The sequence below is a fragment of the Myotis brandtii genome, unplaced genomic scaffold (assembly GCF_000412655.1).
Source record: "Myotis brandtii unplaced genomic scaffold, ASM41265v1 scaffold421, whole genome shotgun sequence".
Taxonomy (NCBI): Eukaryota; Metazoa; Chordata; class Mammalia; order Chiroptera; family Vespertilionidae; genus Myotis; species Myotis brandtii.
Window position 1 is genome coordinate 1,281,006 of NW_005366140.1, and position 18,587 is coordinate 1,299,592.

The window sequence follows — 18,587 nt, forward strand, 5'->3', positions numbered from 1 at the left end:
TCAATGGGCTATTCAGAAGATTCTAGGAAATAGTAAGTTATTAGCATGGTACCTACTCCAAAGTTGTCAACTATAATTATTACTTCCCAGGAGGGATATAGACTCAGTCAACACATTCCTTTCTCTACTGAACCCTTAGATGGACCATATATTTGCTTATTTTTCTTTCCTGGAGAATCAGTCTCCACTGTGGTTTTTAATACTAATCCACAGATTTTTACCAGACTGAAGGGGCTTATAGTAGACAAAACATGGAGGAAAAGCTGTGGATCTTTCCTCCTAGAGATCAGGGAGCTGGTCTCGGCCTTCAGCTTGGAAAGTCCTTTCATAGGTTGCAGATTTGGGGGAGGAAGGCCAGCTGCGTTCTTTCCCACTTAAAAAAGCTTAAAAAATACACACAAAAAAAAAACTATGGCCGTACCCAGTTTGGCTCAGTGGATAGAGCATCGGCCTACGGACTGAAGGGTCCCGGGTTCGATCCTGGTCAAGGGCACATGCCCGGTTGCAGCTCAATTCCCAGTAGGGGGCATGCAGAAGGCAGCCAATTAATGATTCTCTTCTCATCGTTGATGTTTCTATCTCTCTCTCCTCCCTTCCTCTCTGAAATCAATAAAAGTATTATAAAAAAAAAACTATGAGAGAAAAATGTGTGTGTTTCAGTTTTAACACTGCATTTCTCTACAACATGACTGCAGGTAGATGTCACTACTTCAATCTGTAAGCATTTCTAGTCTTCCAGGCAATGACTGGAGACAGGGATGGGGTGGCGATAGGAGTGGGACCCAGGGCAGTGCATTAGCAATGTCTGCTTGAGGGATGGGTACGGGCTCTGATCTAGAAAACTTGGCACCTCCTTGGTCCAGGAAGGAGGTTCTTCGTCTCCCTGAGAGATGGAGGGGGAAGAAATCTGGGCTTGTCAAGCCCTAAATATCCTCGTGTGTGTGTGTGTATGTGTGTGTGTGTGTGTGTGTGTGACCACACATGCAGAACCACCAAATCTCAGCTCTGGGACAAGACCTGGGAGGATAAGCAATACCTTCCCCTCATTGCCCACATATTGCCCTGACTATTCTGACCCCTAACTCTGAGGGTATGGAAGGAAGCTGTTCTAAAATCATTCCCAACATTCAGTACATAGGAGTTCAAGACTGTTTACCCACCAAGACCAAAGACTGAACTTGGGTTCAAGTCCAAAGTAATGGAAGGGCAGTTGTCAAGTTCAAGCAGTGTGCTTCCATGTAGTTTTTGACTCCCAAAGCAGTCACTAAAGGCTTCAGGCTGCATTTAGGACATCCGACAATTTACAAAGCCTGGATCTGGCGTGAAAAGCAATTCCTTGGTGCAGATCCAAACATACACCCTCGCACCCTCATCAAAGCCTTATCTCAACAACTGCCGATTAGCCTTGCCAACAAAAGACTCAGCCAGTGCAGCAAAGGTGATCTTTGCCAATTGTGCTTCCTTCCACTGAGATTCTCCCAGAGTCCAGCCTGACTAGAACTGGGTTTTCAGACGCATGGCCACGCCTGCCAGGAGGACCTGTATATGTAAGAAAGAGGAGGGAGGAGCTTTTTACAAAAGGTTGGGGAGGGGGCTTGGGGCTCAGGGGCTTCCGGGCCCTCTCGTTTCTCTCTAGGCTCTATCTTCCCAGGCGAAGGCCCCAGAGGAGGTGTGAGAAGGGGGTTGTGCTGTCGTTTGCCTGGTTCTTCAGCAGAAATTCCCTTCCTCCTTCTCCCAGTCCTCCGCCGGGTGTTTCTTGTGTTTTCTGCGTTCCTTGTGTGATTTGTGGTGGTGGCGTTGATGGTGATGTTGGTGGTGGTGATGGTGTCGCCGCATCCGATGGGACCTCCTGGCTGCAGGGAAATGAAGGAAGACAGGGAAGTAGTGAAAGGTGGTGAGAAGCAGTGGCCTGATGCAGCGGGCCTCCTGCGGGGGGGGTGGGGGGGGGGTGGGATGGAGGAGACACCAGGCAAGCTGATCTTTATCTGCAAGGCTGTGTTATCAGGCAGACATTTACTCAAATCAATGCATATAGTCATCAGATGTTTCCATTGGAGACTACAGACAACTGGAAACGTGTTGGGTGTGTGGGGGGGGGCAGCCACCTACGTTTGGTGCAGACGATTTGGGGCCAGTCCCACTTGCCATTACTCTGGCACCGGATTGTGGACACGTGGTGCTGGGTAAATCCTTCGTCGCACCGGTAGCGCACAGTGGCATGGACGTTATACTTGGCCTTGCGGGCCCCGATGGGCGAAGCGTTCTCCACTGCCGGAGGGGGACCACACAGCACTGGGGACGGAGGAACCTCCAGTTAGGAGAGTGGCCATAACGGGATGAATGGTTTCCTCTCTTGTTAGGAATGACACACCTATGCAGGTCCTGCCCTTTGCCCAGCTGTGACCTCCCAGGGCGAGAAGTGATTGTGTCTGTCTCTTCCACCCAGACCTGGAGCCCCTTCCAGGCAGGAACCTCCTGGACACATCCCACCCCCTAATTCTTATGCATGACAGGGATGAAGGAGATGGGAGGTAAGAATAATTTGAGCAAATGTAAGGAAGTAAGGATATGATAATTGGCAAAGAAATGGAAGCAAGAATGAACAAAAATATAAGAGAAAGGTGGTCACAAGAATGCATGTAAATCAGTGATTCCCAAAGTGGGCGCTACAGCCCCCCGGTGGGCGCTGCAGCGATGGGGGGGGGGTGGCGGTGATGGCCACAGGTGCATTTGGGGGCGATGAGTAACTGCTATTAAAATTTAAAAAAAATTAATTTCCAGGGGCTGAGTAATATTTTTTCTGGAAAGGGGGCGGTAGGCCAAATAAGTTTGGGAACCACTGATGTAAATGTTTCCTTAATATGTAAAGAACGCTTGCAAATCAGTAAGACCAACAATAGAAAATTAGGCAAAGGAGATGACCTGGCAGGTCACAGGAAAATAAATACAGATAAATAGCCTATCAACATATGAATAGCTAGTCATTCTCAACCTTGAAGATGTGCGAACTACAATAACATTGAGATACTATTTTTTTCATCACTTATCAGCGGTTCTCAACCTGTGGGTCGCGACCCCTTTGGGGGTCGAATGACCCTTTCACAGGGGTCGCCTAAGACCATCGGAAAACACATATATAATTACATATTGTTTTGTGATTAATCACTATGCTTTAATTATGTTCAATTTGTAACAATGAAATTGGGGGTCACCACAACATGAGGAACTGTATTAAAGGGTCGCGGCGTTAGGAAGGTTGAGAACCACTGACTTAGATGAACAAAAAATAGAAAGTTTGGGAATGCATCAAGTTGTCAAGGATGGGAAAAGTGGGCCCTCTCACACAGTGCTGGAGAGTGAAAAGTGGGTGGGGCTGACTTACATTTACACACTTGAAAAACTCATGAACGCGTGAATGTGAGCCACAGGAGGGCAAGGGGGCAGGGGGGCAGCGTACCTGTGCCCTTCTTACAGACATAGGGGAGGTTGTAGTTGCAGGGGACGTCGTTCCAGCGCCCACTTTCATGTGCCACCATCACCACACAATCCTCCCCGCCCGCGAAGAAATTGTCTGGCTGGTTCTCTCTCCAGTTCTCATATTGCTGCAGAAATGTGGGGCAGGAAGGGGTGCTCAGGGAACCAGCATCTTGCCTCAGACTCTGGCACTGTCCACTGTGGGGCTCCTTGGGCAGACCACTCAAACCCTTAGGGACTCAGTCTTTCCATCTCTAGAATGGGCACTGTTCTGCCTGCCCTGCGGGTGACGCCAGTGCGACCTGAGTCACCCCTCCTCTGGCTGGGAGGCTGCTGTGCCGTCTTCCCTCATGCCCCTGCCTCCTGTCTTGCTCCCTGATAGTCTGTTCCAATATGGGTCACTCACTGTTAGATAAACGGTTGAACAAAAGGTGACCTCAGCCTGGAAGTCCATGATGGCTTCCCTGAGGAGGCAACAGGAGAGCTGAAGACTCAGGGAAAAGAATGATGCAGGCAGAGAACAAGGCCCAGAGGCAGGACTAAACTTGTCCTGTTTGAGGAATGGACTAGAGGCCAGTGGGGCCGAAGGTACTTGATGGAGTTTGGGTGTGGTCAGAGGGTGGGCAGGGCCAGTTCTTGGGGTAGAGGAGAAGAGGTGGATTCTTTTTCAATTATGGTAAAATACACATAACAAAATTTACCATTTTAATACTTTTTTTTTGTTAATCCTCACTTGAGGATTTTTTTTGTATGTTTTTATTGATTTCAGAGCGAGGAAGGGAGAAAGAGAGAGAAAAATATCAATGATGAGAGAGAATCATTGATCGGCTGTCTCCTGCACGCCCCCTACTGGGGATTGAGCTGGCAACCCGGGCATGTGCCCTGACCGGGAATCGAACTGTGACCTCCTGGTTCATGGGCCAATGTCAACCACTGAGCAACAATGGCCAGGCTCAAGGATATTTTTCCATTGATTTTTAGACAGAATGGAAGGGAGCAGCGAGGGGAGGAGAGAGAAAGAAAGAAACTTGGATGTGAGAGAGACACATCCATTGGTTGCCAGGAATTGAACGTGTAACCCAGGTATGTGCCCTTGACCCTTAGGTGTGCAGACGGACGCTCTAACCACTGAACACACCAGCCAGGACTCATTTTAATAATTTTTAAGTGTTCAGTTCATTGCCATTAATTAGGATCCACAAAGTTGTACAACCATCACCGCTGTCTGTTGCCAGAACTTTTTCATCACACCAAACAGAAACTCGTCCCCATTAGCAGTAACTCCCCACCTCCCCTCCCCCAGCCCCTGGCATCCAAAAATCCACTTCCTGTCTATATGTATTTGCCTGTTCTGGATATTTCATATAAATGGAATCATACAATATGTGTCCTTTTAGGTCTGGCTTCTTTCTTAGGTCACCCTTTTTTTTTTTCTCTCATTCATTTTGAGAGAGAAAGAGAAACAGAGAGAGAGAGAAACATTGATTTTTGTTCCACTTATCTGTGTATTCATTGGTTGATTCTTGTATGTGCCCTGACTGGGGATTGAACCTGAAATCTTGGTGTATCGGAACGACACTCTAATCAACTGAGCTACCTGGCCACGTCTGGCTTCTTTCACTGAGCATCATGTTTTCAAATTTTACCCACATTATAGTGTGTGTCAGTGCGTCACTCCTTTTTTCATTGTATTTGTTTGCTTGGACCACATTTTGTGTATGTATTCATCTGATGATGGACATTTGGGTTGCTCCTTTTGGCAATTATGACTAGTGTCGCTGTGAACATGTGTGTACTGGTATCTGAGTCCCTGCTTTCACTTCTTTTGGGCACATACCTAGGAGTGGAATTGCTGGGTCGTGTGTGAATTCTATGTTTAACTTTTTGAGGAACTGCCAGACTGTTTCGCATAGCATGAGGAGGTGGTCTTAATCTTGAGAACATTGGGGACTATGACAGGGCTTGAAGCAGGGAGAATCTTGATTTGATGTATGGTTTTTATTTTATTTTATTTTTAAATATATTTTTATTGATTTCAGAGAGGAAGGGAGAGGGAGAGAGAGATAGAAACATCAATGATGAAAGAATCATTGATCTGCTGCCTCCTGCATGGTCCCCACTGGGGATTGAGCCCATAACCCGGGCATGTGCCCTCGACTGGAATTGAACCTAGGACCCTTCAGTCCGCAGGCCAACACTCTATCCACTGAGCCAAACCAGCCAGGGCTGATGTATAGTTTTTAAAAGGTCCCATGGTCAAGGTTTCCCTCAGGGTGTTGAAAATATTCTGGAACCAGATAGAGATGGTGGTTGCACAATGTTGTGAATATACTAAATGCCACTGAATTATACACTTGAAAATGATTAATTTTATTATGTGAATTTTACCTCAATTTTTTAAAAGTCCCCCTGGTCACCAGGTAGAGGGGCAGGAGTGTAGGTAGCAAGTGTGTGTGTGTGGGGTGGGGGGCTGCTGCAGGGGTCCCAGTGGAGACCGAGCAGGCAGGGGCATGTAGGGAAATGGGAGCTTCTCAGAGCCTATGGCTGGAGGAGGACCAGGCGATATGAGCACAGGAGTTGTCCCTAGTCATGGGTTCCCAGCTTCAGTCACCAGGTAGATGGGCCCTCTACCTGGCTGGGAAGTCGGTGCTTTGGGGCTTCACTAAAGCTCACTTGCCACTTCAGACCTCTGACGGCTCATTTGCACAAGAGGGTAAAGTGAAGCCAGAGCAAAGGGCATGGGGCTCACCCATATCCCGCTGTTGTAGGTGGGCCCCCAGTCAGCAGCCTGGTAGCAGAGACCCAGGCTCCCGCCACTCACCAGCCCTGTGTTGTCCGTCCACTGGAAATCCCTCTCCACGATCCTGTCATTCAGGCCAATCCACGTGTTTTCACGCCCAAAGCCTGCGGGGTTGGGGGGTTTTCAGGACTGGGTGCCTGCCTCTCCCCAATGCCTAGGGTGCCAGCTGGGGGTGGAGGGGAGAACCCAGCCCTTCCTTTGCCTGGAGGTGGCCTGGAGGGGAAAGGGAATGGAGGTGGAAGGATGGAGGTGGGGCAGGAGCCAAAGGCCTGAGGGGGGCGGGGAGGACCCAGACTCTCCCTCAGCCTGGGCACAGGCTGGAGGCCAGGTCCCCCCATTTCCCAGTAGCCTGGGGCTCTGGCTGCTCTCTAGCCTGGGGGTGGGGGTGGGGCCCAGAAAAGGCCGTTATTTGGCACTCGCTTTGCCACAAATATGTGGCTTAAACAAATGGCCAGAGTAAGGCATTAACAAAGACCGTCGTATCTTTGCAGAAATGACAGTAGAGACAGGAAAGCCCACGGTGGCTCTAGACAGGGCAGCGGTGAGACCCAGTGAACCAGGTAGTCACTGAGGACAGAGGAAGGAGAGGAGGATATTTGATTGATGTGAGGAGGAAGAAACGCGTGACCCAGGGAATGAACAAATGAAAGAATTAGGAGATGGGGGGGGGGGGGGAGTTGGGGGAGTAGTGGCCACCCCCAGGGCTGGGCCCCTCCAGGAGTCACAGATGCTGTGACTGGTCAGATGCTGGTGAGCAGGGGCCTCTGGAAACTGCAACTGCCCAGCGAGATAGAGGACAGTGTCCTGAGATATTTCTGAGGACAGTTCCCACCCATGTATGTTTCCCCAATGAAGTCTTTTAAAAGCAAAAAGAAAAAGAAAAAAGAAAAAAGAATTAGGGGATGGGATAGGGGAAATGTGAATACATGGATGGATGCACAGACGGTAGAAAGGATAATGAATGAATCAATAAATGCCGGATTTAATTAATGAGACACTCTTCCTAGGTCTCTGCACAGCTCCTTGCTCATTTTATCCCACACATCACAGATGCTTCCCCGTCGCCCTCTACCCCCTGGCCATTTAATTTGTCATCAGCATACTTAGGACCAGCTAAATTATAGTATAGACGTCGTTAATTAGATATTTACTCCCCCACAAGAATGTTATTCCCCGAGGACGGGACAATGTGCACCTTGCTTGCTGCTGTGTCCCAGAGCAAGTGCTTGGTAAATACATGATGAATGAACGAATGAATACAGTGAATGCATGAATTAACAAATGAATAAACAGACATGGGAATTATTAAGTGGCCATGGCTTGCACTAATGAACACAGTTTCAGAAAGGTGGTGTCTTCAGGATCCTGGGGACTTCCCTGGCAAAAAGGACCGCAGGGCCACCCTGACCACCCCAGAGTCCCTACTGTTAATGAAGTTGTGTTCCTCAGGTGAGTGGATGCTGGTCAGGTGGCCAGCTCGGCGGCGACAGTCCCTCTCGGCATCCTCCCACGCCCGCCGATGGGCAAAGTACCGGTAGCAGTGGCCCTGGAACTTGTGCCAGCCGCGGTCACAGCCCTCCGTGTCTGGGAAGTAGGAAGGGAGTGTGAGGGGCGATGTCCTTGGCCTGAGAAGTCTGCCCTGCTGGCATGAACACAGCCAGTCTACCGGAGAGAGGGCCTATCCAAGGTCATTGTGGGGCTAGGTCACCCCTTTCTCTGGGCCAATCCCCACCCCCTGAGGCTCTCTCTCCCCCTTTCAGCTCCCCCTCCCATATTCACTTCTTTTCTTTGTTTCTGGAAGAGATTCAACTGGAAGATCTTTACACCCATCCCCTCTCCTCCCACCTCTGATGTCTCCTCTGAACTGCAGGACCACACCCTCAGTGTGGACCTGGGAACTCGGGAAATGATCTCAGAAAGGCCTAAAATTTCCCTCCTGGCAAAGGGCTCAAATAGACATTTCTCCCAAAAAGATAGACAAATCACCAAGAAGCACATGGAAAGATCATTAGTCATTAGGAAACGCAAATCAAAACCACAATGAGATACCACTTCACGCCCACTAGGATGGCTACTAGTATAATTTTCAAATAGGAAAATAACAAGAGCTGGTGAGGATGTGGAGACGTTGGAACCCTGTACACTGCTGGTGGGAATGTAAAGTTGGCAGCCACTGTTGAAAACAGTCTCATGGTTCCTCAAACAGTTAAACGTAGAATTACCATGTGACCCAGTCATTCCACTTCTAGGTATAAACCAAAAAGAATGGGGGGTGGAAGAATAGAAAACAGGTGTTCTGCCCTGGCTGGGTGGCTCAGTTGGCTGGGCGTTGCCCCATGCACCAAAAGGTTGCCGGTTTGATTCTGGTCAGGGCACATGCCCAGGTTGTGGGTTGCAGGCTTGATCTTTAGTAGGGGGCATGCAGGAGGCAGCCAATTGATGTTTCTCTCTCTCTCCCCTATCCCCCTCTCTCTCATATCAATAAAAATATTTTTAAAAAGAAAACATATTCAAACAAAAACCTGTACATGAATGTTCATAGCAGTACTATTTATATTATCCTCAAGGGGAATGCAACCCAAATTACCATCAATTGATGAATTGATAAGCAAAACGGTCTATCCATACCATGAATATTATTCATCCACAAAAAAAGAATTTAGCACTGACATATGCTACATGTGGGTTAACCTCAAAAATATGATACTGAGGAGAAGAAGCCAGACACAAAAGGACACATAATGTGTGATTCCAGAACAGGCAAATCCACAAAGACAGAAAACAGATTAAATGTCCAGAACAGGCAAATCCACAAAGACAGAAAACAGATTAGTGGTTGCCAAGGTTGGGTAGATGGGGAGTGAAGAGTGACTAGTAATGGGGCAGGGTCTCCTTTTAAACTGAGGGAAATATCTTGGAACTTGCTAGAGGTGGTGGCTATAAAACATTGCAAATGTACTGAATTCCTTTTGAAGTGTTCACTCTAAAAAGGTTAATTCTATGTTACGTGAATGTTATCTAAAAACAAAACAAAACAGTTTGCCTCCAACAGTTTGCCTATTGGACTCACAGTCATGGAACCAGAGCTGGAGGCCTGTGGCCCGGCACTCCCTTCCCCTCCTGTTTCTGGGGTCTCAGCAGAGACTCACCTTTCTCACAGAGGCTGCCCCCATAGCTGGGGAGGCAAAGGCAGATGAAGGTGTTGACCTCATCGATGCAGGTACCTCCATTCTCACAGGGACTGGAGACACAGTCGTCGACGTCTGGAGGGGAGAAGGAGGGGCTGAGTCAGAGGTCAGCCTCCCCACAGGCAACCCTTGGCTCCCAGGCCCCACAGGAAACCAGGCAGAAGATGGGGTCATGGTCCTGCCATCCATCCTGGACCTAAGTGCATCCACCCTGGTCTGCACAAATGGCTCCTGGCCTCTGGAGGTCAAGAGGGTGGAGCCTGGCATAACTTAGCATTAATGAGAGCAGATGTCACTGAGTTGGCTGGGGGCCAGGGTGTGCAGAGCATTCCACCTGACTCCAGAACAGTGAAGGTTATACTCTCGCCAACAGGCCCAGAGATGTCGAAGCTTCAGGGTCTTTTTGGAATGTGGAACCTAGAGAAACTGGGTTCCAGAGCATTTGCAAGGAACAGGGAGTCAGAAAACTGTAGAGACAGCTATCCAGTTGAACTCCCTCTTCTACCACCCCTGTGTAGACAGTGCTTGAGGCATGTACGATACCACTTCCACTCTCTGAGACCCAGTTGATGTTGTTTTTGCAGTGTTAATAATAATGGCACCTCCTCAAAGGTGGTTATGAGTGGAGAGTCAATGGAAGAGCTCAAGAGTTTATATCATTGCCCAGCCAGCGTGGCTCAGTGATTGAGTGTCGATCTATGAACCAGGAGGTCACGGTTCTATTCCCGGTCAGGGTACATGCCCGGGTTTCGGGCCCGATCCCCTAGTGGGGGTGTGTGCAGGAGGCAGCAGATCAATGATTCTCTCTCATCATTGATGTTTCTATCTCTTATTCCCTCTCCCTTCCTCTCTGAAATCAATAAAAACATATTTAAAATAAAAATTTAATATCATTTATATTTATTGTTATATTTCTATTATTGATATAGTTGTGAAGGTTGTGAAATTGATGAGATGATGAACAGAGCTCAAGAAATTGTATTATTTATATTTATTGTTCTAATTTCATAATTTGTCATATTTCTTATGTTGGGGTTTGGGGCTAGTATCCAACTGTTCTGCTGGTGGTACCTACACCCCTGCCCACCAGGAAAGGGTAGGATTCCTGGAGGCCTTGGAAGGAAGGAGCCTGAACCTTACCATCCCTTTGCCCTCCTTTACCCCTGCTTGGTAGTAATGGGAGGCAGCACGCCAGAGCCTCAGCCCCCAGGATGAGAGCTCAGTTGGCTGGTGCTGGGGCGGATTTACTGGACCCAAGGAGTTGGGAGGAAAGGAAGCATCTGAAGCCAGCATTTGTGAACCCTGCGTTCTCATGGGGTTGATTGCTGTGGTAATAAACAAACCCAGGGCTCTGGAGTCAGACAAGTCCAGGTTCTGATCCTGAGTTGGGGCACTCACCGATCTCACAGTTCTCCCCAGCAAAGCCCTGGGCACAGCTGCAGCCATAGATGGTGCCATTGGCTCTACAGGTGCCCCCGTGCAGGCAAGGGTTGTTCTCGCAGGGATCCGAGGGGGCTGCAGGACAGACAGGCAGTTCAGGGGGCAGTCAGAAGAGCAGATCTGCCCTCCTAGAATCCTGACCTCAGGCACCCGAGGGCCTCTGGCTCGGTCCCTCTCTGTGGAGTCCCCTCTATGCCTTCCCGGTAGGTCATCACCACCTTCCTCTCACGTGCCCCTGTGACAAGTTTACTCATTCCAGAATTGCTCCCAAAGCATCTGTGGGCTGCCCTGCCGGCGAAAAGTTCTTTCTCTGACTGAACTGGAATGGGCTTCCCAAAGCTTCTCTTAAAAAGTCATGTTCTAGCCCTAGCCAGTTAGGCTCAGTGGATAGAGTGTTGGCCTGCGGACTGAAGTGTCCCAGGTTCGATTCCGGTCAAGGGCACATGCCTAGGTTGTAGCCACAATCCCCAGTAGATGCCATACAGGTAGCAGCCAATCAATGACTCCCTCTCATCATTGATGCTTCTATCTCTCTCTCCCTCTCCCTTCCTCTCTGAAATCTCTTCTAGAACATGGATTTAAGTGCCCTCCCTGACTTGTCCTTGTCTTCTGGACATACCCTGCTGGCCATTGTATTTCTCACAATTTGGAGCACAGAAGTGGACATAAGGTTCTAGATGGTGGGGTATGAACAGGACTAGGGAACCAACATCTCCTTCATTTGGGCTCAACCTCTTTTGATGTGGTTTCAGTAGTGACACTGTGGAGAGTTTATGGATTATAGTGGTCATAACCATGGACTTTGGAGTCGGAGAGTTTAGTTCAATCCCTGGCTCTGCCCCTCACTCGGGGACCCTAGGCAAATTGCTTCTCTGAATTTCAGTTGCCTCATCTACAAAATGGAAATAAAAATAGTTCACCTCTCTCACAGTCCTCACCATGAAGCCATATCTGGCTCTGTGTATATTAGTGTGGGGCCTCTTGAGGGGTCTCAGCATTCACCAGGCACCCAGGGTGCGTTTAGGAATGTGGGTCCCTGTCCCCCTCTCCCATTTCCCCCATCAGCTGGGTTTCCCTGGACGAAGGGGGATCTCCCCTCCCCATCTCAGGGACCCAGATGCCTTGGTGGGTGTTCTCCACTCTAACGACTGGAACTCCCAGCCAACCCCCTTCCCTTGTCAGGGCACCCACCACTTCCATTGCACAGACACTAGAACTGAGGTCCAGAGAAGGGAAGGGCTTGGTTCAGTGCTACATAGTGAGACAATACAAGAGCCAAATCTGACTTCCTGGGCTCCGGTAGCCCAGTTTAAGGCCCTCTTTCCAGCCCCTATAACCTAGAATTTGTTTCTATTTTGGACTTGTCTAGAGCCTCACAAGAAACTGAGGTGGCAATAAGCTGTCACCAATTCCTAGGTCTCCTGGCCTCCACTCTCACCCTCAACAGGTTATTCTCCCCATAGCTGCCAAGGGAGCCTATGTAAACCTGAGTCAAGTCATGTCCCTCCTCTGCCTAGATCCTACCATGGCTCCCCATTGCCCTCAGGAGACAGGCGAAGCCCTCACTGCTACCCACAGGGCCCTGGGAGATCTGCCTAACATCCCCCTGCCCTACCTCTTGCTCGCTCCCTTGCTCACTCTGCTCCAGCCACACTGACCTTGCTGTTTTTACATGCCAGGCACAGTTCTGTCTCAGGGCCTTTACATAGACTGTTCCCTTTGCCTGGAACACTCTTTCCCCAGATTTCTGCATGGCTCCTCCCTCACCTCCTTCAGGCTTGCTCGAATGTCATCTGCTAGGAGAGGCCTTTCTGATTCCCCTTCCAGAACCAGAAACCGCTCACTGGCATCTCCCAACCCTTGTTTCACTTGTCTCTTTGCCCAATCACTATATATATATATATATGTGTGTGTGTGTGTGTGTGTGTGTGTGTGTGTGTGTGTATAAATTGATTTCAGAGAGGAAGGGAGAGGGAGAGAGAGATAGAAACATCAATTATGAGAGAGAATCATTAATCAGCTGCCTTCTGCATGCCTCCCACTGGGGATCGAGCCCACAACCCGGGCATGTGCCCCTGACCAGAATTGAACCCGGAACCCTTCAGTCCACAGGCTGACACTCTATCCACTGAGCCAAACCAGCGGACTGCCCAATCACTTTCTAACCTCCAATATCATTTAGTTATTAGGATCACTATTATGTGTTTGTGCCTCCCCCAGAGCAATGATGTTCCACATAGCAGCCAAATATAGCTTTTTAAGTCTAAATTAATTAAAAGCAAATGAAAGTACAAATGTAGTTCCTCAGTCTCACTAGCCGCTTTCAAGGGCTTAGTAGCCACGTGGGGCTGTTTGCTAGTGTATTAGACAGCATAGCTCCAGAAATGTCCATCATTGGGCAAGTTCTAGAGTGCTGCTCTAGAAGGCCAGCTTCCAGAGGACAAGTGACTTGGTCTCAACCTGGGGCCTGACACATAGCCAGCACTAAATAATTGCTTGCTAACTGAATGAAGGTAGCTGCTGGCCTTCCTATAGGGACAGAGGCCGATCCCTGGGGTGGTGGCATGTGCCCCCAGGGATTGCCAGAGTGGCCGGTGGCTGTGTCTGTCCTGTGTGTGCACATGCGCAAGACTGCTAGGCATGGGAATATGTGAGCCCTGCCAGGTGACCCAAGCTGCCGACAGCTGCCCACGGACTGGCGGTGACTCAGTCGCTCACTGGTGCTGCATTTATTTTTGGCTTCATTAGCATTTCTGCAGCAAGCATAGGGTGGCTAGGCACCCAGATCCCCTCCCCCTCACCCCAGCTCTGCCTGCCTCTCTCTAACCCTACTGCCACTGGCTGCAAGGCAGGCCCAAACAGGCTTCCCTTTGCACCACTCTGCATGGTCTACCTCCCACCTCTCGGACTCCCCTTTTCTAGCTCCTTTGACATTGAACCTCCTTCCTGCTGCCCATCCCCTACAGCTAGTCTCTTCCCTGCTCCCTCCAGAGCAAGTTCACCCCTCCCAAAACCTCAGGGTTTTGTGTGTGTGTGTGTGTGTGTGTGTGTGTGTGTGTGTGTGTGTTTTACGCCCATGAAATACATGTTGTACAGCCTAGTGGTTGAGAGAGACCATGTTGTTAGTTGGCCTGATTCAAACCTTATCCTTAACAGTCCCAGCTGCATGATTCTGCACAAGTCCCTAGACCTCCCTGTGCCTCAGTCTCCCCATGCTAAAGTAAAGGTCATACTAGAACTTGTTCCACAAGGACATTAAAAGGATCAATCAAGATGATTCCAGTAAAGTGCTCAAACAAGCCAAGTACATGGGCAGTCACCAATAAGCATCAGCCTTTATCAATTCATGTATCCGTGTCTGCCTGCCTCCTGTGCATCTAAGAAAAGAAAATCTAGCCCAGAGGTGACAGGGTTGGTGACAAAACCCTGTACCTGCTATTCCCATCATGCACACTTTGCCTTCAAAAAAGAAAGCAAGTGTAAAACCAATTGTGTTAATAAGTGTTTTTGCAACTCAAAAAAAAAGTGCCTTTTCATTAGATGCTGGTGTTTTTAAAAGCTCATCTGACAAAAAACAAAACAAAACAAAAAACAAAAACGCTCAATATGCAGGACCTAAAAAAAGGCCTGGCCCGGCCAGCGTGACACAATGGTTGAGTGTGGACCTAAACCAGGAGGCCACGGTTCAATTCCCGGTCAGGTCATATGCCCAAGTTGTGAGCCCTATCCCAAGTGGGGGACATGCAGGAGGCAGCTGATCAATAATTCTCTCTCACCATTGATGTTTCTATCTCTCTCTCCCTCTCCCTTCCTCAATAAATATATATATTCCTTTTTAAAAAAGGGCCAGAATTTGCAGGAGAGCTTCGGGCAGACCTGGCTCCAGGAGAACAGGGTGGTAGCTTTTTCTGGATTCTGCTGAGCAAAGAGCAGCTGAGGCGTATGCAAAGACTTGGGCTCCCTCTGAAGTCTGGCCACTGACTAGCTGGTAGTGACATTCCTCCCTGAGTGTCAGTTTGCTGTCTATACCACTAGGCTGTACAATACTCCAACCCCTTCCCAGTGCCCACTTTTCCTGTGGCTCAAGGTCCCCCAGCAAATGCACCACTGAATCCCACTATGCGTCCTCCATCCGGCCCCACCTGGGGGGGGGGGGGTCTGTGTCTAGCTCTGTCTTTCCCAGACTGGGGCATCACTGAAGGCCGGCCCCGAGCATTGTATAGCACTGTCTAGCTCTGTGTGGCCATGAACAGGAGTTGTTAATTGAACCAAAATCCAACTCTACCTCATCATTCCCCCATCACTCACTGTGCCTTAAAACACATCAACTTGTTCTCCAACCTTTGCCCAGGCTGGTGCCTCTGCCAGAAACATCCTTTCTGTAATTCAACTCACCTGATAAATTCCCACCTACAATGTTATTCCTGCTAGAAACCTTCCCAGGCCCCCGGGAACAACCCCTTTTCCCTACCCTGAGCTCCCCTGGCCCCTGGTCCCCAAGCCCTGACCACAGCGGGCTGAATGAGGCCACAAAATTTGAACTCACTTTGCTCTGCGCTCCCATCTGCAGGGGTCCCTGGCAGGGCCGGCTCCTCTCCACTCGATGCCTCCTCCACACTGGCACTTCCTGCAAGGACCTCCAGCGCAAACTTGTCCAGGACCCGAGGGGCAGGCAGCAGAGTGCTGGGGGAGTCCCATAGCACTGTTGGCTCCCCTGCGGACACTGGCACAGGCTCGTCCATGCTGGCCACTGTAGGTGTCCAAGGAGGAAGAGTGGGATCCCCCAGGGGGATGCCCTCATGCGGAGGGACCAAGGCTTCCAGTGTTCCCTGGGTCACCACCTGGCCCTCTGGCTCTGGGTGGGGTTGGGAGCTGGAGGAGTCCATGGTGGACGTGGCCAGGACCCCACCCTTGTCCCCCTGGTCCAGGGACACGAGGGACGTCACCACCTTCGTATCCACAGCCACTTGAGGGCTCATGGTGGGGCGTTCAGCTCCTTCAACCACGAGGGATCCAGATTCCCAAATCCTACCAGCATCACTGGGGTCCACTGTGGCTGTATCTGTGGGACCCTCTGTACCTCCTTCATCTGTAGCAGCCCAAGGCTCCAAACTCAGGGAAACTCTGGGGTCCCCCGACGGTGCAGCAGGGGTGTGGGGGTCCAGCTCTTTGATGTGCAGTGAGGGGCTCGTGCCCTGTGCCTCTCGCACAGGGGCCTGTGAGCTGGAAGTGGGACTCTCTGCTGTGTAGAGGACCCCATACTCAGACCCTGAGATTCCTCTCCCTCCTGTGGGCTCAGTTGCCATCTCTGTGAGGGTGAAATCTGCTGTCACATTCCAATCCACAGAAGCCTGTGGGCTGGATCTGGGGTGCTCAGCTTCATTGAGTCCAGTGGGGCTGGTCCCCCCAATTTCTCCAAAGTCTGCCCTGGGGGCATTAGGACTGGCTCTGGTTTGTGTGTCTGTGGCTACTTGTGAGAGGGCTGTGGGACTTCCTGCTCTGTGGTCACTGAATGTCAGGAACGCGGCCTCTCGACCTTGTCCTGTCAGGCCCAAGGAGGGGGGCAAGGAATACATCTCTGGATGGATGGGGTCCTGGGGACCAGCCTGGGTCTCTGAGGCCAGGGAAGGTAGGGCAGAGGGCATGGCCTCACTATGACCCTTAACCTCATTGGTCTGGGTAGGGAGGGGTGTAGGATGTGGTAGGAGCCACACTTTGGGAGCACGAAGCATGGCCATGACAGGGAGGTCTAGGGAAGTGACCATGGGGGACGCCTCCCAGGGGACACTACTGGGATCTTCTGAGGGGCTGGGAGCCAGAGCAGTGGCCTCTGAGGGGGACCAGGGAAGTTTGAGGGTATCAAGCCTCACACTGGGGCCCTTAGCTTCCTCCAACTCGAGGCCAAAGGCCCTGCTGGGGCCTGGGATGCTGGGTGGCACCACTGTTGGGGGCCACAGCCAGGGCTCTGGGGGGCTCCTGCCACCAGGGGAACCTGCAACAATATCAACAATAATAATTATCTCTCAGCGCTCCTTCCGTTGAGAGTTTCCTTGGTTTAGCCTGGGGAGGAGGGGGCTTCTAAGGCCCGGGGACCCAGCAGGGGTTCAGAGTCTCCTCCCCATCCCCTGACACCCACTCATGTCCCACCTCCTCCTGGGACCCCACTCACCAGCTCCAGGCACATCCACTTCATTGGACAGCACCGCCCAGGGACTTTGGCTCCTGTCACTCCCTAAGGAGTCTGTGGCTCCGGTGGCCAGGGGAGGCTCCACATGATTCCCAGCAGCCTCTGGGGTGGGAGGCTGGGCACTGACCTCAAGCCTTCCCTCCAGCCCTTGCTGGGATTCCTGTTGTTGAAAGTGGCGCCCGTTCAACCCTTTAAAGCGATTCCGCCTCTTGGGCTTGAGGTTGGCTGGAGTCGCCTTGCTGTGCATGCCAGCTGAGGTGCCTTCCTCCAGGCTGCTGGAGAACGGGGCCACGGTGCTCAGCCACACCTCCTCAGCCTCCAGGGAAGGCCTTGAGGCTAGTGTGGGAACCCCAGGGGCAGGGCTGGGGGTCTCTTGAGACTCCTGCTTCTCTGCCAAGATCACAGGCTCTTCCTCCCCACTCGACAGCAGAGGCTCCTGGAAGTCAGGGGTGACCACTTCCCCTTCCCCCAAGTTGGGCTCCAGTTCTCTGGCTGGAGGCCCTTCTGCCGATAGAATCTCCCCCTCATCCCCAGATGAGGGGGTCTCTGGGTCTCCATGTTGTGGAGTAGGGTAATGAGCTGTGGGAGAAAGTAGAAGAGGCTGTATTAGGCTCAGGGGCTGGGAAGTTCTTCTTGAAGTCTACCCACATTCTAGCACACTGCCATATAGACCTGTCTCTCTGTGACCCTCTGTCTCTCTGGGTGGTTTCTGGAATACCCCAGAAGGAGAGAGGGTGGTGCAAAGTTGTTATCCCCACTGTTCAGGCTTGCACCCACTGTCAAGGTCAGAGTCAACTGGTCCCAGTAAAGGGTCAAGAGACAGCTTAGCTCATGGGTGAAGCTCAGGTGCAGAAAGCGCCTAATGGGCGTGGCCTTTTTACAAAGGGACGCCATTCCCTTAGGTGGAAGACTTAACTCTTCTTCTTCTTCTTCTTCTTCTTCTTCTTCTTCTTCTTTTTTTTTTTTTTTTTTGAGACTTAACTCTTTTGAGTTGAGGTTTGCAGCTTGAGGCTGTGGCTCCACCCCAAGTGCAAGGGTCATCCCTGGTCTGGTCCCTGGGAATGTGGCCTGGCCCACGGGGCGTGGCTAGCCGAGGTATCTCTTCTCAAAGGGCGCTTCTGGGCGTGGTTCCAGGTAAGAAACGCTCCATACGGGGACGCGTCTTTCCGGGACCTCAGGACTATCGCCCACCTCCTAGACTCTAGAGCTCCCAGCCAGAGCTGGGGCCCGTTCTAACGCCCAGCGTGGGCGCCAGGGGAAAGCCCGTCTCAGGGGCATGGCCTTCACCCGGGGTGTGGCTGATCGCGGTGCAGTTTCTTCGGGTCCCTCCCTGCCCCGATTCCGCCTCCACCAGCAAGCAAAGCTCCCGGGGCGTGGCCTTGACTGGGGTGCGAGCTCTTGGGCAAGGCCATCAGTGACGCACCCTCGGGGGCTGGACTCCAGGGACACACTCCCCCGGGCGTGGCCCCCGCGCACCTCGGAAGCAGTAGGCGTCGAA

At 51.0% G+C, this 18,587-nt stretch overlaps 1 protein-coding gene across 1 annotated transcript in view; it reads right to left on the minus strand.

Moving 5' to 3' along the window:
- Positions 1 to 590: 590 nt before the first annotated feature.
- Positions 591 to 18,587, minus strand: part of NCAN (neurocan) — a 25,790-nt gene continuing 7,793 nt past the window's right edge. Inside the window, exons 6-15 of the mRNA XM_014545800.1 lie at positions 18,566 to 18,587; positions 17,072 to 17,668; positions 15,449 to 16,894; positions 10,861 to 10,977; positions 9,424 to 9,537; positions 7,700 to 7,858; positions 6,296 to 6,378; positions 3,458 to 3,602; positions 2,110 to 2,292; positions 591 to 1,853 (exon numbers count right to left, since the gene is read on the minus strand). Coding sequence (XP_014401286.1) covers positions 1,708 to 1,853; positions 2,110 to 2,292; positions 3,458 to 3,602; positions 6,296 to 6,378; positions 7,700 to 7,858; positions 9,424 to 9,537; positions 10,861 to 10,977; positions 15,449 to 16,894; positions 17,072 to 17,668; positions 18,566 to 18,587 — 3,012 coding nt within the window. The 3' untranslated portion in view covers positions 591 to 1,707. The remainder of the gene's footprint in view (positions 1,854 to 2,109; positions 2,293 to 3,457; positions 3,603 to 6,295; positions 6,379 to 7,699; positions 7,859 to 9,423; positions 9,538 to 10,860; positions 10,978 to 15,448; positions 16,895 to 17,071; positions 17,669 to 18,565) is intronic.